We start from the raw sequence: 21,320 nt of genomic DNA, 5'->3' as shown, positions 1-21,320 counted from the left end.
ATAGAAACTTTCCCACTCTGATAAAAACGTCCTGTGTTCATCTACATATTTTCGTTTTGCTGTGCATCTTTTCCCTGCCATTTCGAGAGCCCAATTGACACTAATAGTTTACTGGAATGTGTTTGCCCATCCTACTTTGTGGAATTTCACCACATGCGCTTTTGACGAAAATACTAAATTGAACTCAAGTGAAGCCAACACGCACAACCCCCCCCCCCACACACACACACACCTACACACACACACACAAATGTTGATATGAACATAAAAGAGCCGCATGCGGTTCGGGAGTTGCGGCTTGGCCAAACCTGTACTATACAACTTTATTTGTGTAAAATTTTCACAACAGCTGTCACACAAACAAAGCGGGAAAAACCGAAGACGTGCGTGTTCCGCCCACGCTGGATTTATTTGCACCTTTGAAAAGACACCGTATTGCCGCAGATGTGGCAAAGAGTACTTTTGGGCATCTGAGACGGAAGGAAGTCCAAAGCATCACGTCACCTGCTCTGGTAGGAATGGTGGTGGGACGTTGAGGTCAACCGCTTTGGGGTTGGCTGAATCTTTGGTCGCAGGATGCCACACACTTGAAGACAGAAGCAGAAAAGCAGAGCTAAATGCAAAATGTACTCACCGGTGACTCCAATTTTTTCCCCCCCTGAAGAAATGGATGGACGGGTGGCCCCGGCTGGCCGGTGGGACTCTTGTTATTCTGACCCTTTTTAGTGCGCGTTTGGGGCAACAACCGTTTTTTGTGGCGCTCTCTTCTGGTTCAAGAGTGCCCTGCATGTGAATTTGCCTTTCCTGCCTTCTGATTGGATGAGCGCCAGTGTGACGCGGTGCCTCTGTCACCGTGGCGGGGGGTATACGTCGGCATCGGAGCGTCTGCCAACGTCTGAGACCGGCTGGCAGTGTATCGGAGGTGTCGAGTGCGGTGCCGCTGGAGCTCACTCACCAGCTGGTGTTAGGGCCACAGAATGAAGGCCAAGGAGAAGACTAGAAAGAGAAACAGAAACTTCTCCTCCAATTGTTTGATTTGTCTCTTCTGAGCTTCGATGAATTCTTTCAGCTCTTTGTTCCTCTAGGACGGACAAATGGAAAGTAGCCTTCAAAAGCCAGTAAGCGTGCAAGTAAGTGCCGGGCTGGCTTTGGGCCCTTACCTGTTGCGCGCTGTGCAGCAGATCCATTCTCTCTTGGAGGATGCAAGCGTCGCGCTCCCTCAACTCCCACATCAGGGCTCGCTTCCATTGGTCCACGGCGCTCCTAAGCTCTTGTCTCTGATCCGCCGTCAGCACGTCATTCACGCCAGCGTGGCTGGCTTTTTCGCCGTCCGTGGCGGGGCAGTCCCGCTGCGGTAGCGCCTCGTACAACATGGCCTCCAGCTCCATGATCCTCTGGGCCGCAATCCTCGTCCATCAGTAGTCCGGCGGGAGATTTGAGGGCGGCTTACCTTATGAGCCTGGTCCATGGAACGCTTCCTGAAGTCCAACTCTTCATCCAGGTAGCCCTTCTGGTTGCAGAACATATCCTAGCACAGCTCAAGGTCAGAATTGTTGGGGCACATTGCCCCGAGTTCCCCTTGGCTGATGTCGCGTGTCTGTCTACCTTCTCACTTTCAATGTCCAACATCTTCTGTTGAAGTGCTGACTTGGTCACTTTGATGTATTCTAACCACTGAGGAAAGGCTGCTGTCACATAAGCAGAATGCGAGAGCGTGCGTGGACGTGCGCGTTACCTTCTCGGCTAGGGTGGGAAGGGTCCTGGCGTGAATCACGACCACCTGCTCCTCGTTGGTGAGATTCTGCAAGAGCCCAAAGGCACAGCGTCAACAAGGTTCTTTCAGCGCAAAGCCTTCCAAAAGTCACATTTGAGCCGCCGAGTCTCGTGGAGTGCGAACATAAGGAGTTCGACATACACTTACGGCGTTATCGCCCAGGATGTCCAGCTTCTTCATCAGATCACTGATGACGATGTCCTGGGGAAAGGCGCAAGGAGCAATGTAAGGTGTTCTGGGACCTCAGGTTAAGGTTAGGGTTGCGAGGGACGCCTTACGTACGCTCACGCCGTCGGCCTCGCAGTAGATCTGCAAAGGGCTGAGGCCGTCTGGGAAACGGACTTGCAGAAACTTCAAGACGGGGGAGCGCCACTCCCTCTCCTGAAAGGCAGAGGCATGCATCCGTCCGTCCGTCCGTCCGTCCGTCACATCTCTGGCCTCAACACGCTTGTGCGAGTCTTCCCACCTCCAGCTCCAGGATGCGGAACTCAAGCAGTTCGTTTTGGTCTCGGATATCCTGGATGTGCTCTTTCAGACGCGCTTCTTCCGCCTCCATCCGCCTGACCTGAAAAGACAGTCAGACCTCATCTGCGGGGCTTCCGGACGGGTGTGACGCCAAGCGACTCCGCCCAGCGCCTTTCTTTCCGTCACCTTTTCGGCCAACTGCTGATTGCTCTGACGCAGCAGCTGCTTCTCCTCCACCCACTTGACATTCTAGAAGAGACAAACGCGTGGACAGCTTTGGAATGTTGTGTCATTTTCATCCACAAATTCTTTGGTTGACTGGAAAATGACATTTGCTTTTCTCCGCATTTTCCCAGCCACGTTAAGGGGGGGTGGGGGGTTGGTCCAGTAATGCCAGACGAATGAGTGACTGAAGAATGTAGCTATTTTGTCTGAGAAAAAGGTGTGCTCATTGATAAGCTTACCTGTCCTTGTTGCTTCAGCGCTGACTCCAGATCTGTTACTCTGCTTTGATAGTGACCCATTTCTACTGTCATGTAACATGGGGGGAAGAGATGGTGCAAATGGTAAAATATGGATTGTTCACAGGAATAAATTGGCAGAGCTGAAATTCCAAATTTGTCCAAAAGATGGCGCCAGACCAAAACATGAGACCAAAAAAGGGACCAAAATAAGCTAAGCAAGTTAAAATAGAAATAAAACAGGAACACGGTGTCGGATTGTGAGTCACGCATGGACGCACAAATGTGATTTTTACTTTTTGATTTCTTTGCTTGGCTAAAAATGTATTCTGTAACAGCTTAAAGCAATATTGTTAGTCAATTCGATCAAGGGACCCGTCACTATGAGAATAGTGGCGTGACATAAATTGTTTGGAGAAGCACAAATGTGATTTTTACTTCTTGATTTCTTTGCTTGGCTAAAAATTGATTCCCTCTTTCATGAACTGTGTTTTGCAATCGAATTGTTCTGGGATTGAATGATTTTATTAACACGGGTATCAGTGGGTGAAATTGTTCGGTTTCTGGAGTGATTAAGATTTGTAATTCTATTTCATGTTTCTTCAATAAATGTGTTGTGTATATTCATCTACTTTGTTGTGCGCTGATTTGTACTGAATGTACAATCGATGGTTCGGGGTTGATTTGACAATTTGATTAATGTGCGGGGGGTTATTATGGTATAACATAGGACCGTAATAAATAAAAGTAACATCAGACAATTTTAGAGAATTGAATAACTTTCGTAGTTATTTGAGACACGAGTGAATTTCAATCCGTTTGAAAGTTTGCTTCGTCTGAATAAATTAACGGAAGTGTTTGAATCGGATTATCGGTTTGGTGTAGAACTGAAAGTAATTTAATTATTTGAAGGGCGCAGGCCCGTTTCCCCTTTTGACGGGCCGTGTAAAAAGTAACTCCGAACATGTTAGAGAATTAAATAACTTTCGTAGATATTTAAGGGAAGAGTGAATTTCGTCAAAAGTGAATTCGTTTGAAAATTTACTTCCTCTAAATAAAATAACGACGATGGTTAAAATAGATCATTTGAGTTGGTGAAGGATAAAAGTATTTCGATTGTCCGTCGGGCGCGGCCCAGTTCTTAATTTTGTCGGGCCGCGTCAAAAGTTAAACAGGACACGATCGAAAAATAGACTTGCCTTCCAAATTAATTACTGGGCAAATCTAAATAGAGTAAGACATTTTTATTCGTTTTAAGAAAGTTGTTATTCTTTTTAAAGCAATCAAGTGGGGTGAAGCACGCCGACAGTTAAGTGCTAGATCTACATATAAGAAGTTAGAATTAATAACGTAAAGTGCATTAATTTTCTCCTTAAATGCTATTATTGTCACACTTTTATTAATTCGATTCTCTTTCGAATAAACAAGTTGGTCGGCTCGCTGCTTGAGCGACCAAGTAGAACGGACCCATATCAACATTTACTTCGGCAAAACTAGTGCTAGGGCGCGCTATACAAACGAATCCCTGAGGTCTTAACAAAGACATCTAAAAATATCCGTAACATAATAAGAACTTCAAACATTAGCGGGGAGCCATCAATACGATGCGGTCACTTCGAAGTCTTGCCTCGAATTGAGTTACTCGGCTAAGACAAACCCGTTACCGGGAAGCCGGGGGCACCTTATTGAAAGAGGTGCGGTTGACACTACCATCAGCTTTTCTCTGGTCTGAAAGGAGGAGGAGGGAGGCTCCTCCTCCTCCTTTCAGACCAGAGAACACCCGAGGCTGGGTGAGAACGGGGAGGCTGCGACCCGGCCGGGGGTTGCGGGAAGGGGCGCCACCTTGATCTCCTTCTCGGCGTCGTAGTCCCCTCCGCTGGTCTGGGCTAGCAGAGCGTAGGCTCGTTGCAGCGCTTGATATTCTTGCGTCAGCTGGCGGTAGCGAAGCTCCGCCTCCTCATGCACACACCAATGCAACACAGCACTAGTACCAGAATCAGTCAGACCGGCGACAAAGCACCCGCGACGCAAAGACGAGTCCGATTCCAGGGTGAAGAGGAATGTTTGGCGCCAATACGCTGGCAGAAATGGCGGGCTACCTCTTCGGGTTCCGTGTCGGGGGTTCTGTCGGTGTGAAAAGACAAGGACGATCCGTCCGAGTCCACCAACACGTCTTCGTCGTAGCCGTAAAATGTTTCGATGACCTGCGGGCGCGGAAGCAAACATCTCTCTGAACAAACTGAAGCGACACCTCACGATGAATCGACGAGAGGAACGATAGCGAGAAAAAGGCCATTTCATCTTGCGCAACACCAAGCAGCCGCAAACAAACAGACTCACCTTGCAGGACCTCACGCTTTGTTCCTCCTCAGAGATTCTCGACGTCGGTATCGTAGCAGCAAATCTCTCTCCTGTCGACACAAATAATCCGCCTTTGAGATTCTTTGGATGCAAAGGGAACGAACGGCTCCGGCGCAGAAACAAACGCGACTCACGATGACATTTCTGACATGAGCTCCTGTCTCCAGAGCCTGAAAAACCCGTCACCGGCGATGATTGGAGGGACGCTCGTCTTTTCCAAAAGTGACAACGACAGGGTGTGTCAGGGTTTTCCAGATTATCTTTATCGTATGATTATGTTGCTTTGACTTTGACTGCAACCTGTAATAAATAATATTATTTATCCCTTATTTATCCCTATCGCTTATCCCTTCCTACACAAAGTCGTAAAACATCCCTTGCTATGTTTTGACTAGAGGTCAAGGGCTTTCTCTATTCAATCCACTCTTACACCCACCCTGTTTCTCTTAATAAAAATGCTCGTGCAGGAGCCGAGAGTCAGACTTCATTCGTACAACGGATGGACTCTCCACCTGCAGGTGTCCAAAAGAACTTACTTGTCTCCCGTGTGGTTCTTGCAAAATAAGTTGGAGCGAGCGCAACTCTAACAGGGTGCATTTTGCCACTAGCTGCCTACGGACAATGACGTCGCGCTCGCGGCTCATGGTTGACGGGCTGAGCAGCCGGGCGAGTCCGTCGTTTTCAGCACACAGCGAGTGGCAAAGGCGCTGACAAAACGGGAGCTTTGAGCTGCTGAAAACGGCAAAACAAGTCTAAAGCGTGTTCAAACGCGTGCGCACAATGCTCCTGCTTGAAAGGTCGGAATTTAAGGGGCCAATTTTTTGGATGGCGGCCGCCGGCCAAGCTTTGGACGGAAAAGGTTTCCTGGCGACAGCGAGCGAGCGCGGCGCTGCCGTACGTGCACCGAGTCGCCTGCCTGAAGACCTTGGACAAGTCGTCGATGATGTGCCGCTGCTCCACAACTTGAAGGAACTCCATTTCACCGTCCTGCTGGCCGCAACCGCGCTCCAGGTCATTGAGCGAACTAGGCCTTCTCTGTGGAACACAAATTCAGTGGACTCTGTTGGCACGCCGCCGTTGTCCGCGTCGACTTACCAAGCTTGCCATCTCCTCGTTCTCCTGGGTGACAAAGCGCACTTTGTTTTCAAGGCGACACAGCACCAGCGAGAGTTCTTCATTCTTCCTGCTCAGGCGTTTGTTTTTGTACAGGAGTGGCAGAAACTGGCTTTCTGTTTCTCTCAGTCGCTTAAGCTGCAAGCATGAAGTGCGGGATGCGAAAGACGCACAACACGCGGGCCAGAACGTATCCATTCCTTTTGCATCGGTTTGAACGGAATCGTGGCTTTGGCTCCCAATAAAAGACATCAACCAGGCAACCGACTCGCCGCGCCGCTCAACTAATAAGCAAGCGCAATGGGTGCCTCGCTGGATGGCGCGCATCAAACGTAGCGCAAACCTTCAAGCGTGCCGTCAATAAGAATCGGTATCCGCTCCCACTGATGTCGACCGTGTTCGACCAATTACAGCAAGCCCGGGTGTTCACAAAGTTAGATCTGCGCAACGCCTACCATCTGGTGCGCATCCGGGAAGGGGACGAATGGAAGACAGGGTTCAACACCCATCGAGGACATTTTGAATACCTCGTCATGCCATTTGGCCTCACCAATGCTCCCGCTGTGTTTCAGGCCATGATAAACGATGTTTTGAGAGACTGTTTGGACCGGTTTGTGTACGTATATTTGGACGATATTTTGATTTATTCCCCAGATCTGAAGACCCATAGGGTTCACGTCGAGACGGTGTTGCAACGACTCCTTGAACACCAACTATACGTAAAGGCCGAGAAAAGTGAATTCCACAAGAGCACCGTTTCTTTTCTCGGCTTCATCGTAGCCCCGGGCAAGGTTGAGATGGACCCGGCGAAAGTAAGCGCGGTAACGGAATGGCCTACCCCTGACTCACGCAGGAAGGTGCAGCAATTCCTGGGCTTTGCCAATTTTTATCGGCGGTTCATCAAGGGCTTCAGTGCCACAGCGGCTCCCTTGCACGCGCTCACGTCTCCTAAGGTTCCCTTCCACTGGTCGGCGGAGGCGGAGGCGGCCTTCCAGGAGCTAAAGAACCGCTTCAGCACCGCTCCCATCCTCACGCTTCCTGATCCGTCGCGGCAGTTTGTGGTGGAGGTGGACGCCTCCAATCAAGGAGTAGGTGCCATCCTTTCACAGAGAGCCAAGAGCGACAACAAGCTCCATCCGTGCGCGTTCCTGTCTCGACGGCTGACGCCAGCCGAACAGAATTATGATGTGGGGGATCGCGAACTGTTGGCAGTAAAGCTGGCATTGGAAGAATGGAGACATTGGTTAGAGGGAGCACAGCAGCCTTTTTTGGTCTGGACAGACCATAAAAATTTAGAATACATAAAGTCAGCTAAGAGACTGAATTCACGCCAAGCCCGCTGGTCACTTTTTTTCAATCGTTTTAACTTCACTCTGTCCTACAGACCGGGAACCAAGAACACCAAACCTGACGCCCTCTCCCGTGTTTTCAACTCGGATCCAGAAATTAAGAAGCCCGAAACCATCCTGCCTCCTCATTGCCTGGTTAGAGCAGTGACCTGGCCTATCGAAGGCCGGGTACAGCGGGCCAATGGTAACAAGCCACCCCCTAGTGGTTGCCCTGAGAACCGACTATTTGTCCCTGCTCAATTACGATCCCAAGTCATCCATTGGGCTCACACCTCCAGACTCTCCTGCCATCCGGGCATGCGCCGAACGCTGTTTGTAATCCAGCAGCGATTCTGGTGGCCCTCCATGAGGGCAGACGTCAATGAATACGTTGCAACCTGTCCCGTCTGCGCCCGGAATAAGAACTCCCACGGCGCCCGTATGGGGTTGCTGCATCCCCTACCCATTCCTTCGCGCCCATGGGCGGAGATATCCATGGACTTCGTCACCGGGCTTCCGACCTCGCATGGGCGAACCACCATACTCACAGTGGTGGACAGATTTTCAAAGATGGCTCACTTTATCGCCTTGCCCAAGCTCCCGTCCGCTAAACGAACGGCCACCGTGATGATGGACCACATATTCCGGGTTCATGGGTTCCCGAAAGACATTGTTTCCGATAGAGGGCCCCAATTCGTATCCAGGTTTTGCAGGCTCATAGGGGCAACCGTGAGTCTCACGTCAGGCTATCACCCGGAGGCAAACGGACAGACGGAACGTATTAACCAGCAGTTGAAGACAAGTCTCCGCTGCCTGGTCTCCCAGAACCCCTCCTCGTGGAGCAAGAACCTCTCCTGGGTGGAGTATGCCCACAACTCCCTGCCCACCACGGCTACAGGTATGTCCCCCTTCAAGTGTGTGTATGGCTACCAGCCCCCTGTCTTCCCTGACAGTGAGCCGGAGGTGACAGTGTCTTCGGCCCACGCCTTGGTGCGCCGCTGTCGTCGCGTCTGGTCGGCGGCTCGGGCCACGCTGGTCCGACAGGGGGACCGGGTCAAGCGGATGGCTGACCGGAGGAGACGTCCGGCGCCCGTGTACCAGCGAGGTCAACGTGTCTGGCTATCCGCCAAGGATCTTCCCCACCGGGGGGACTCCAGGAAACTGGCGCCTCGCTTCGTGGGTCCGTTCCCCATCGCCAAGGTCGTGCACCCGGCCGCGGTGCGTCTCCGCTTGCCCAGGTCCCTTGCAGTCCACCCCACCTTTCACGTTGGGAAGGTCAAGCCGGTGGTGGACAGTCCGTTGGTGCCAGATCCTGCGCCCCCTCCGCCTCCGCGGACTGTGGGAGGTGGGACAGCCTACACCGTTAAAGAACTATTGGATGTGCGCAGAAGAGGCCGGGGCTGGCAGTACCTGGTGGACTGGGAGGGTTATGGGCCGGAGGAGCGGCAATGGGTGCCGCCTAGTTATATTTTGGACCCGGGACTTTTTGAGGACTTTTATGCTGCTCACCCTGGGGCTCCTGGGCCGTCTGGGATCCGGCCCTAGGGGGGGGGTTCTGTCATGCGGTCGCGTTTATTTTTCCGGGTTTCTGTCTCGTCGATGTCGTAATTTTACTTCCGGTTTTATTTTGTCGTCCCTTCCGTTTCAGTTTGTGTTTCCTTCCTCGGTGTTGGTTGTCTTGTCTTCCCTGATTCCGATTGTGTGCACCTGTGTAATTGACAATAATGGTCAGCACCTGTGTCCACGCCCTTTTGTGTGTATTTAGTCCGTGTCTTCCCCTTTTCCTGTGCCAGTGTGTCTTGCCTCGTCCCGACCACCAGCGATTCCTTGATGTCCAAGTTCTCAGTAAGACCCCTCCTCTCTGTCTGGCCACCGAGCGACGCTTTTGTTTGTACTTTTTGCCGCGTGTTTTCCCTCGTAAGAGGCGTTTTGATTTGTACTTTTAGCCTTTTTTCTCGCCTCAGTGCGACGCCTTCTGTTTGTACTTTTTGCCACGCGTTTTCCCTCGCAAGAGGCGTTTTGCTTTGTACTTTTGATCAGTGTGCTTGCCGGAATAAATCCAAGAAAGAAACGACTCTGCATCCGAGTCCTTCGCCTTGTCCCCTGCCTGACATCAACCTTTTATTGGCCAAGTTTGAGCATTCCATAGCATTACAAAGAAGTAATAATTTAACGTGAAAATATGAATTTTTTAATTTTGCAATTTCGGGAATGTTTAAAAACGTTCCCAGTGTGATTTAAATGGGCTGAATGATGTGAATTTCAAACTGGGACAATGTAAAGGTGAAATGTAGAATTTGCCTGTAAGAATGAGTGGAAGGAAAATTGCCCTAAATCTGCAAATTTTTTGGAAATGAAAAGCTTATGGAATTAATTCAATGCAAGCATCTCTTGAGTGAATTTTTGGAATATGTCAAAATCGGAATGAGTGGGTTGTTTTACCAAGAACCTTGAGATAGGACAGATTCAAATGAGGACTGTGAATTAAAAATGATGTAGTATGACTGTGTGGACAGCTTGAAGAGAGCTTGAGGAGAGTGAGAACAGTGCATGCCTGCGTGCCTGTGTGTGTGTGCGCGTGTGTGAGATGCAAATGAGCAGGAATGAATGACAAGATACAGCTTGACTGGTTGACGTTGTTGGAGACTACTATGTGAAAAGTAGTAGAACAACTTTGAAGAAAGAATGATTTTGAGCATATTTAATGCTAAGAAAAGAAAATAGGCCTTATTTCACAGTGGTTGACTGATTATCATGAATTGAATGGCTCGTTTTAGGCTTTCATCTAAAAGTCAAGTCAAGTTTATTTGTATAGCCCTAAATCACAAACAGTCTCAAAGGGCTTCAAGTAGACAAAAGTTCAAGTTTTCGTCTACAATGATAATTGCTTTTGAAACAAAGGAAGTGTAAGGATGAGATTCCTTTCTCCTCATGCAGCATTTAGGCCAGAGAGGAAGTGAAGTCAAGTAACAGAAGTTAGGATGGGTAAAAACCAGAAGTAAACTATCTTGGTTTACTCTCAGCGAAAGGGAGAGCAGGTAACAGGTTATATTAGACACACCACGACCTGCCACGAAGAACAACTGATGTTTTTTTTGTTTTTTTTTTGTCATTACAGCTGAGCTTGGGCTCCATGCTATGCTGAAATTGCTAAGCCACTAACAGGAGTGGCTCATGGACAGCCGTTAGCAGTCAAAGATACATTCGCGTGGACACCAAAAGTAGAAGAAGGATTGACAAGATTGAAAATGATATTAGTTCAAACAACAAAGGGTGTGATAATGGATAAGGTGCTATTGACGATGTCAATAACAAAACTGTTTTGCCAAAATGACTTTTAAGGCAACGCCTGTTGTGTCACTTATGTGACAACAGGGGGGAGATGAGTTATTAGTTACCTATTAGTTACCTTTGGTTTAGATTCTTGAAAAAAAAATTGTTTAAGCATGTCCTGTTTGTGTGAAACATGATCCACACAGGAACCTAAAAGAAACTCTATATGAAAATTCGAAGATTCGAATAGTGGAGCCTAACAGGAACATGGAAAAAGTGAACAGCTGAGAAATGGCCTTCGATGTACTGGCAGTGAATTATAAATTCAGGACAGTTCAGTAATATCTGTAAAGTGAGCATAACACCATTAATACTGAGGTCAAAATAGAGATGATACTAGGCAAAATTTGGAAACTAGATCAGAAATTGAAGGCTCAAATCAGGAAAGGTGGAAAGGTAATAGAGAGAATGGCATAAAATCAAAGTTAGGAAAACAAAAGATAGATAGTAGCCTGAAAATAGGAGGAGTTTCTGGAAATTACAGTATAATTGAGAGAAATAACAGTTAAGACTTGCAATTTAAGTTTAGGGTAATCTGTCAATTTAAAATGGTTCAAATGAGGTCCATCACAATACATCCGAGCGCTCATGAAGGAAAGGCGCTGTCCTTCTCAGGTAGATTAGATTATTGATAATAGTAGAATTTGAAGTTTGATTAACAGAAGGCACTATGGAATTTATGTCAAATTGGAAGATGATATTTAAGTTTGGTATCCCAGTCTGTTTTTTCAGTATCCATCAGTGACTCTGAAACTCGATCCCGAGACTCCACCGACAGCTGAGAACATCAAGACAAATGGTGCATGGCTCTAAGGCACCTTTGACCTTTGCAAGAGCAAAGAAGGACTATATTTGTGCTTGGGGGGAGCACAACGCCCTGGAGGAGAACGACATCCTCGGAGGCGGAGTACAAAGAGTGAAGGAACTCACAAGATGAGAATGGACTCAGTTGAAAATGGACTCATCCAAGAGTGAGGGATGAGTTGACTCTGAGACTACAACCAAAGATAACAACCTGACAATGAGGTGCGGCGAAAGACACACAAGACCTGAAAGATGCACCAAGCTGCTGAGACGTTATCAAACTTGGTGGAGCTTGGGTCAGAGTGGATGGAAGCTTGCTTGGGCACTGAGTTTGACACAACTGAGGAGTCTTGCTAAAAGATAAACAAATAAGGAACAAATTGTGTAGTGTTACGAAGAAAGAAAAAGTATCATAGTCAGAGGATAAATTTGGATGAAACAGATAGGCTAAAATTGTAAGAGATAAGAGTAGAATCACATTTAGCCCATCCAGCTTAACAATTAGACATTTAGTCATTAACAGTTCGGAGAAGGAAAAATAGGGCATTAGGATCTACTAGGATGCAGTCAAAAGGTGATTAGATTATTCAATGGAGGTAATTAATAAAGTAGAAGTTAATCACACCTCATAGGGAAATTCTGGTGTCAAAACAAAAAGTTTGATAAGATCAAGGAATAACAGCCATGAAAACTTTTGACAGTTAAGAATAACACTGCATGAGACTCACACCAAGTAACAGTGAACGCGATGACAAATGTGATAGGACTCGGAAAACAAATGCCTTAACATGGCAAAGTGAAAATAATGTAGTGGAGTAGACTGTTGGAGGAAGACTTTTGAGTATCTTTACCCAGGTGCTCGATCAGAACGATGGATTAGGACAAGATTATTTAAGGACCTACTGAGGCTGCTTCTTTCCCCATGCTCACCCATGAACATGCTCAGCAGTACAAATGACTGAATTTTTAGGCATTTAATTGGCAATTTTACAGTAAAGGTCCGGTACGAATGTACGAAATATTCACTTGGGAAGGACATCCAGAAATGAAGGGTTTACCGTTAATATTCGCTGATTGCCTGTTCACTTACACATACTAAATTTGTTTGTTGTTGTATGAGTGATAGATGCAAATGGGTTGGCGCTTGTGTGGTTACGAATATGTGTGTGTGTGTGTGTGTGTGTTGAGGGCAGTATGAAAGGCCAAAGTATTTTGTAGTTGGTATGAAAGGGTCACAGTTGAGGGTAAGATTCCTCTCACCTGAGACGGGAACACCCAAGTGTGATGACTAACAGCCGATGGTTAATCAAAGGCACCATGAACAACAAAAATAGTTCATGGAGAAGGCCGAATTCAGCAACACGGATGGACAAGACAGGACTGATATCGAACACTAGGACGATGGACATATGACATGACGAACCTGGACTCACCCGACAAGGTGACAGACTATGTAGATGACAACCATACATATGGAACTTAAGCTTGCTTGTGGCAAGTGCGAGCTTGGCTTTGTTTCTGTGTGTCACTTGACTTATTGCAGCGTCAACCGCCAGCCGAGGAGCAGATTGCTGGTTGTTTTATAACTTGTATTACTTTTGCAGGTTGTCGATTGCAGTCTTGGAAAGTTTATGTTGAATTCACGTGAAAATGTTAACCCTAACCCTTTTGATTTTTATGATGATTGATGATTTTCAGGACGGAATCCCCGTGCGCCATGATTCATTGTGTGTCTATTTTCATTTAGTAGATACTCGATGCCTGTGTAGTTTTGTGAGCACAAGTGTCCGTTGTTGGTATTGCCGAGTGTGAGGTGCACAGTCAATTTTCAGGAACTTGGGGATGACGATCCTGGATGACTGCAAGGTTCGACAGGACTGGCTGCAAGACGTGATGATGTGGTAGGACGTTTGCCGGTTCCTTTTTAAATGCCTAATGACACATTGGGCGAATGTGTTAAAGGGGGGTGGAGTTACGTTTGAGTGCGTAAGTAGATACATATAAGATTTAATTGTGACATTCAATGCTTTTTTGGATTCACTTGTTTTGGAGGCTTTAACAGGACGTGCCAGGATTCAACAGGCAGCAGTCACAGGAGAAATCGTGCGAGACTGACAGCACGATGAGAAATAAGGAAGATTATTCATAACTCCTGGGGGAAGTGTTGTTGTTTGTTTGTTTGTTTGTTTTAGGTTCACGCGGGCCTCTGGATCGTAGGAGTAGATGCAGGGACGCTTGGAGGTTCTATTGAACAACGACCACCAATCATCCCCGTGCCCCAAACAACCACAAAGGAGAATAATTGTTTGCTGACGACTGGTTATGGAGATGTCGATTACTAGGGAACTCCTGAACGCTGACCGGGGCCTGGGAAGAGACTCTGAGGACGGTGAAGTGGACATAAGGATCTTGGATGGACAGCAGGCCCTGGGCAGTGATCCCAGAGCAATTCATCGACAGACACATACATATGCAAGGGGGGCAAAACTAAGAGCATTTCAACTTTGCGGTATGCTGTGATATTGTGTCAATATTATGTCCTTCATTACTTTATCAAATGACCACATGCGGCATTATTTTAATTAGTCACATGACTAAAAGGTTGACATCAGCATCTGCTGTCCAGAATATCATGTTGGCCCAGTGTGAACAAGATGAATGGGACCGACTTGCGTAAATCGCCTACCTGTCTATTTTTCTTGACGATCCAGAACAAAATACATTCCATTATAACGAACATAGCCAAAGCCGGATGAAGGGCTGTAGTTCTGATAAACTCTGGAATGTAAATTTTCATGCTTTTTGATGGTACTATACTATATTGGGTAAGCATATACTCATTTATACACATATGTAGTTATTAGTTGATGTTTTGTTTTCCCATGAATTCCAATGTTAAAAACAGGAGGGAATGTTGGAAATGATATACTTTTTATCATTGGATTCTATGTATCTACTTTTGTGTGCAAGACTCTCCGCAGTATGTGACCATCTAGCCTTGTGAAAATGATTTGGGGGCATATGGCCGGCTAATGACTGGAGTCATTAGCCACGCTATACAATAAGCCCCATAGTTAGCTAGACATGTTCAGATCATGAGATTGTCATGGGATGGCTGAAGCAGACAGAGGTCTCATTTAAGTTGAAGTCATGAGTACGACACCGGGATGTATTCCCAGGGCCACTAAAGACTACGTTTTTGTTAAGCTAATAGTCATGAGACGTCCAATACTGCTCCGTCCACGAGAGTATCCCCTTTGTTCTGTGGTAATGAGATATAACTTTGGAATGTATTTCCTGCCTGTGAACCTACCCGATCATGTACACTTGCCCAATTGTTTCTTTCTCAATAAAAAGGTCGGCAAAACTCAGAGCAAAGCGTGAATCTCAGCCACACTTGCTGTGTCTGGGATGCGCCCTTCTGCGCAGGAGAAAACGCTAAGCCAAGAAAGACCTACCGTCTCCGAGATTGATTTCAGATAAATGTTGTCAACCCAACACAGATTTAGCTTGCATTTAGAATTTTGTATAATCTTATAACACAACCAATCAATTATTCCTATTAAATGTAGCATTGCAAAATCTTAAATTCACAATTTAGCTTCTTCCAATTCCTGAAAGCATGTTCTGTCATTTTTTTTTCTTCGAATTTCTCATGTGGGCTCGACACTTAACATGCACTAGTGTGGATTAGTTTCTGCTTGCAAACAGATTTCTCTCTTTTTCCTCTCATTTTTATCTTTCAAAATAATTTCTGTTCTGCGGTGCAAATTGGATAGACCTCAGTCTAGCAAATTTTTTTTTATACTAAAACTTTAGCCAATGTTCATCATTTTAACATATACACACACACATGCACAGCTCTCGCACGCAAAAGGTAGTTCCCAGCACCAATGATTCGTCACAGGCTGGCCATTTCCTGTGGTCGATCATGAGCTGGTCCCTCCCATGCACACGAGGACAGCACATTCTTATTTTATTTATTTATCTTCTAGAAGCAAGTTGCATTTCTTTACCACTTGATTTCTCAACTTCCTTTCTACTCCATACTTTTTCTTCCACTTCGGCATATATTGCATACAATTAAGAAATCTACTCGCCATGTACTTCTCATCTCCGTCAAGAGGTAGAGATTTACCGTTTTTATTTCCCATCTTAATTCTAGTAATTTTAGGTTTTACAATCTCTTTGTCTCAAAAAATATTATTATTATTATTATTACTATTATTACTTATTTATTTCTTTGAGGATCCTCAATGCAGGTTTAAATTGACCTTTCAACAAATTACTAGCCTGTATTATTGCCGTGGATCAATGCTAGAACTGCTAATTAGTCAATTTATCCTACCAGTCACACTCTCAATTACACAAACTCCAGCGCTTTGTATTTTTCTCATGGCTCGGACAAACCAAAGCCGTATCTCATAGCTCGGACAAACCAAAGCCGAATCTCATAGCTCGGACAAACCAAAGCCGAATCTCATAGCTCGGACAAACCAAAGCCGAATCTCATAGCTCGGACAAACCAAAGCCGAATCTTATAGCTCGGACAAACCAAAGCCGTATCTCATAGCTTGGACAAACCAAAGCCGTATCTCATAGCTCGGACAAACCAAAGCCGAATCTCACGTGCACCTGTGTTTTTGTTTTGTTTTGTTTTTTTATACGCGTTTCACAACAACACAATCACACAACTTCAGGCCTTTAACTTACTTGTCCCCTGGTTCGTTGCACTGCCGGGTCCCGTCAATCCACCTCTGTCAGACGAAGGCAGACCTAAGATGCTGGCCCAGCGAAGAATTTCCTTCCCAGGTCTTTCTTTACCAGGTCCGGCTAATGGACGCTGGCCCGTCGATGGTGTACAGCGCGTCGTCCTCCGTCAGCCAGATGATGGGTATGAGGGATCCCGGGTTTCGGCACCAAAATGTTAGAGATTTGCTCACTCCAACTTATTTTGCAAGAACCACACGGGAGACAAGCAAGTTCTTTTAGACACCTGCAGGTGGAGAGATCACTCGCTACAGGAATGAAATCTAAAAGTCTCCTCCCTGCAAGGGCATATTTATTAGGAGGAACAGAGTGGGGGTGAGAGTGGACAGGTTTGGTGTACCACCGGCCTCTGATAAGATCAGAGCAGGGGGTGTTTTACACTGTTGAGGGAAACAGAACAACTTTGATTGCTTCCGGTGCAGCTGGTCAATCAAGCAGAGGAAGCAACCACTTCATCTTACTCTGCATTGTGAGGGCAAGACAAGATTGATTTAATCATTATAGTTTACATTCCAACATAATCCTACGATAAAGATAACCTGGAAAACCCTAACAGTTGAGGCTGTGCCTTTGGGCTCTTGCAGAATCTCACCAACGAGGAGCAGGTGGTCATGATTCACGCCAGGACCCTTCTCACCTTAGCCGAGAAGGTAACGCGCACGTCCACGCACGCTCTCGCATTCTGCTTATGTGACAGCAGCCTTTCCTCAGTGGTTAGAATACATCAAAGTGACCAAGTCAGCACTTCAACAGTAGATGTTGGACATTGAAAGTGAGAAGGTAGACAGACACGCGACATCAGCCAAGGGGAACTCCGGCAATGTGCCCCAACAATTCTGACCTTGAGCTGTGCTAAGATATGTTCTGTAAGCAGAAGGGCTACCTGGATGAAGAGTTGGACTTCAGGAAGCGTTCCATGGACCAGGCTCATAAGGTAAGTCGCCCTCAAATCTCCCGCCGGACCACTGATGGACGAGGATTGCGGCCCAGAGGATCCTGGAGCTGGAGGCCATGTTGTACGAGGCGCTACCGCAGCGGGACTGCCCCGCCACGGACGGCGAAAAAGCCAGCCACGCTGGCGTGAATGACGTGCTGACGGCGGATCAGAGAGAAGAGCTTAGGAGCGCCGTGGACCAATGGAAGCGAGCCCTGATGTGCGAGTTGAGGGAGCGCGACGCTTGCATCCTCCAAGAGAGAATGGATCTGCTGCACAGCGCGCAACAGGTAAGGGCCCAAAGCCAGCCCGGCACTTACTTGCACGCTTACTGGCTTTTGAAGGCCACTTTCCATTTGTCCGTCCTAGAGGAACAAAGAGCTGAAAGAATTCATCAAAGCTCAGAAGAGACAAATCAAACAATTGGAGGAGAAGTTTCTGTTTCTCTTTCTATTCTTCTCCTTGGCCTTCATTCTGTGGCCCTAACACCAGCTGGTGAGTGAACTCCAGCGGCACCGCACTCGACACCTCCGATGAACTGCCAGCCGGTCTCAGACGTTGGCAGACGCTCCGATGCCGACGTATACCCCCCGCCACGGTGACAGAGGCACCGCGTCACACCGGCGCTCATCCAATCAGAAGGCAGGAAAGGCAAATTCACATGCAGGGCACTCTTGAACCAGAAGAGAGCGCCACAAAAAACGGTTGTTGCCCCAAACGCGCACTAAAAAGGGTCAGAATAACAAGAGTCCCACCGGCCAGCCGGGGCCACCCGTCCATCCATTTCTTCAGGGGGGAAAAAAATTGGAGTCACCGGTGAGTACATTTTGCATTTAGCTCTGCTTTTCTGCTTCTGTCTTCAAGTGTGTGGCATCCTGCGACCAAAGATTCAGCCAACCCCAAAGCGGTTGACCTCAACGTCCCACCACCATGCCGACCAGAGCAGGTGACATGATGCTTTGGACATCCTTCCGTCTCAGATGCCCAAAAGTACTCTTTGCCACATCTGCGGCAATACGGTGTCTTTTCAAAGGTGCAAATAAATCCAGCGTGGGCGGAACACGCACGTCTTCGGTTTTTCCCGCTTTGTTTGTGTGACAGCTGTTGTGAAAATTTTATACAAATAAAGTTGTATAGTACAGGTTTGGCCAAGCCACAATTCCTGAACCGCATGCGGCTCTTTGCTTGGATTCATGCGGCCCTTTTATGTTCATATCAACATTTGTGTGTGTGTGTGTGTGGGGGGGGGGGGGGGGGGAGGTTGTGCGTGTTGGCTTCACTTGAGTTCAATTTGGTATTTTGGTCAAAAGCGCATGTGGTGAAATTCCACAAAGTAGGATGGGCAAACACATTCCAGTAAACTATTAGTGTCAATTGGGCTCTCGAAATGGCAGAGAAAAGATGCACAGCAAAACGGAAATATGTAGATGAACACAGGACGTTTTTATCAGAGTGGGAAAGTTTCTATTTTTTGTTGAACGTGATGGCAAACCATTCTGCCTGTTATGTCAGACCTCAGCGCATTTCAAAGATTCAAATCTTCAGCGCCATGCACTTCAGCTCACTCCATGGCTAACATTGATCAGGCGTCGAACCCGCAACATCATGCTTAAGAGGTGGACATGCTAACCAGTGCGCCATTATGTCAACGCATAATAAGTAAGTCTACTGTTCAAAACAGCGGTTACTATATGACGTCGCTACGTCGTGGTCAAGTGACGCAGACAAGACATCAATGGACGGACCTTCCTCCGAAATTAGAATCCGTGGGCAGAGTTAACTTGTTTAAAAGGGAGTGGGCAGAAGAAATATTTAATTTATTTAAATCTATTTTGAGTGCACACCATTATGCCAATGCATAACAACTGTAAATCTACTAAACAAAACAGCGGTTGCTATATGACATCTGCCACGTTGTGGTCACGTGACAGACGTGACGTCGATGGGCGAAACTTCCGCCGGAATTCAAATCCGCGGGGAGAGTTAACTTGTTTAAAAGGGAGTGGGCAGAAGAATTATTTAATTTATTCAAATCCATTTGGAGTGTGCGCCATTATGTCAATGCATAACAACTGTAAGTCTACTAAACAAAACAGCGGTTGCTATATGACGTCTGCCACGTCGTGGTCACGTGACGCGGACGTGACGTCGACGCCACCTATACATCCCACCGATCACAGGACCCCTCGGCTGCATAACCGCGCCCCCTTCCCAACCAATCGGATTTGCTATACGCGAAAACGACGCCAATGGGCGGGCTCTTCCGCCAGAATTTAAATCCGTGGGCGTGGCTTGCAACAGGAAGTAGGAAAATGGCGATGTTGACAAAGACACAGCGGATGGTAACATACGACTAACGAGAGAAATATTTTTATTTTCTGCTTGCAACTGGACCGTCCAGAGCGTACACGGTAAGTACAACTCATCGTTTTTAAAAAGAAGTACTTTTGTTGCCCTGAAAAGCGAGTGAGTGTGGCGTTTGGGGGGAACGTCGAATTTCGGCGATTATTTCGACTGGTCAACGGTTGTAAATAATTGCGTTGATTAAAAACTTTATTTAACTCTACTCTTAACTTTGCCGTTTCAGATATGCGGGTATTACACCGCGGAAATGACGTCAATAGGCTGAACTGTCGCCAAAATTCAAATCTGTGGGCGCAATGGCCTTGAGCGACGACTATCAACAGAAATATCTTTATTTTCTGCTTGCAAGTGGACCGTCTAGAGCGTACACGGTAAGTACAACTCATTGTGTTTAAAAATATTTACGTTTGTGTAGTTTGCGTTGCGTTACATCTGTGAATGTTGGTTGAGGCTAAATGTTAATGTTTAATTTCCTTCCTTTAGGTTCCACGGTGTTTGTTGGCTGTAAGTTTTCCACTGCAAGAAGAGGCTCGTATCATTGACCAGGAGCGAGCTACAAGTATCATTGACCAGGAGCGAGCTACAATGGTGAGTAGCCATAACATTCATGTTAAACACTTCCTATTTCATGTCTAACAGTACTTGATTTAACAAATAACCATAAATAAATACAGTGTGGGCACTGAAGTTAACATATGTGATTATACTGCCTAATCTGTCACCGAGTATATTGTTGCAAAGTAATATAAGATCCAAAGTTGTAATTCAGAACAGTTTTCAAAAGAAGGCCATTAGAATTATATACAAGTCTGATTACCCTGAACATAATAGCAAGCTATTAATTAAATCACAAATTCTTCAATTCAAAGATTTGGTAGATTATCAGACAAATAATGTCTAACAGCAATTGATTTAACACATCACGATAAGTAGATTGAGTGTGGGCACTCTCAAGTTAACATATGTGATTATACTGCCTAATCTGTTACAGAGTATGTTGTTGCCGAGTAATGTAGAATAGATCCAAAGTAGTAATCCAGAATAGTTTTGAAAAGGCCATTAGAATAATAAACAAATCTGATTACCTTGAACATAATAACAAGCTAAGTGTTTAATATGTCCTATGAAGTCAAAATTGGGCACCATCATGTGGTGAAATTTCGAATTGCATCACATCCAATTTTGCCTGGGAACAAACAGATTAAATAAATCTTAGTTTTGAATAAGCCACTCCTTCTCAAACAAGTAAACTCTGCCCCTGGAGGCAGGCAGTGTCTGTCTGTTGAGGTTTTCACCTTGTTCTTCTCCTGCTGAAGTTCTAACTGGACGTCCATCAGTTTGGCTCTCAGCTCGTCATTGGCGGCCTGAAGGGCGCCCGTTCACTCCGCCTTGGCCCGCCCTGCCGGAGCTCGTTTGGACATCTCTTACTCGAGTCTCGCCCGGTCGTCAGTCAGAGATCACAACATTTGTACCTGGAGAGCACAAACGCAGTGCTGTTTTCCACTGGCTTCGGACTCAACTTCAATCGGTACCGTAACTTACAACATCATAAACATAGATCTAGCTTGACTTATTCATTGAATAAATGCATTTAGTTCTTTAAAACTGCATCA

General features: G+C 46.5%; 1 protein-coding gene and 1 long non-coding RNA gene across 12 annotated transcripts; one reads left to right on the top strand and one right to left on the bottom strand.

The window, feature by feature from the left end:
* Positions 1–304: 304 nt before the first annotated feature.
* LOC125982048 (janus kinase and microtubule-interacting protein 3-like) lies at positions 305–21,088 on the bottom strand. 11 transcript variants are annotated; one of them, XM_068653242.1, is made up of 15 exons: positions 21,003–21,088; positions 5,041–5,111; positions 4,800–4,904; positions 4,543–4,656; positions 2,704–2,768; positions 2,426–2,488; positions 2,241–2,339; positions 2,057–2,155; positions 1,916–1,975; positions 1,736–1,801; positions 1,606–1,674; positions 1,451–1,528; positions 1,161–1,394; positions 956–1,081; positions 305–586 (listed from the first exon to the last, which is right to left on the bottom strand). In XM_068653242.1, the coding sequence occupies exons 5-14, from the start codon at positions 2,761–2,763 to the stop codon at positions 965–967; spliced, it is 945 nt and encodes a 314-aa protein (XP_068509343.1). In that variant the 5' UTR covers positions 2,764–2,768; positions 4,543–4,656; positions 4,800–4,904; positions 5,041–5,111; positions 21,003–21,088; the 3' UTR covers positions 305–586; positions 956–964. The 11 variants fall into 11 exon arrangements, with proteins under 11 accessions (XP_068509343.1, XP_049598204.1, XP_068509342.1 ...); XM_049742247.2 differs by lacking the exon at positions 21,003–21,088 and adding an exon at positions 6,157–6,516; XM_068653241.1 differs by lacking the exon at positions 21,003–21,088 and adding an exon at positions 5,978–6,100 and having other exon boundaries at positions 4,543–4,684.
* On the top strand, positions 9,627–10,836 carry LOC125982079 (uncharacterized). Its single transcript, XR_007486247.2, has 2 exons — positions 9,627–10,540; positions 10,621–10,836. It is a non-coding gene; the product is annotated as an uncharacterized lncRNA (long non-coding RNA).
* Positions 21,089–21,320: the final 232 nt, after the last annotated feature.

The sequence above is a fragment of the Syngnathus scovelli genome, chromosome 15, assembly GCF_024217435.2.
Source record: "Syngnathus scovelli strain Florida chromosome 15, RoL_Ssco_1.2, whole genome shotgun sequence".
Taxonomy (NCBI): Eukaryota; Metazoa; Chordata; class Actinopteri; order Syngnathiformes; family Syngnathidae; genus Syngnathus; species Syngnathus scovelli.
The sequence above is the reverse complement of the archived record's forward strand: the minus strand, read 5'-3'. Positions and strand labels throughout refer to the sequence as shown.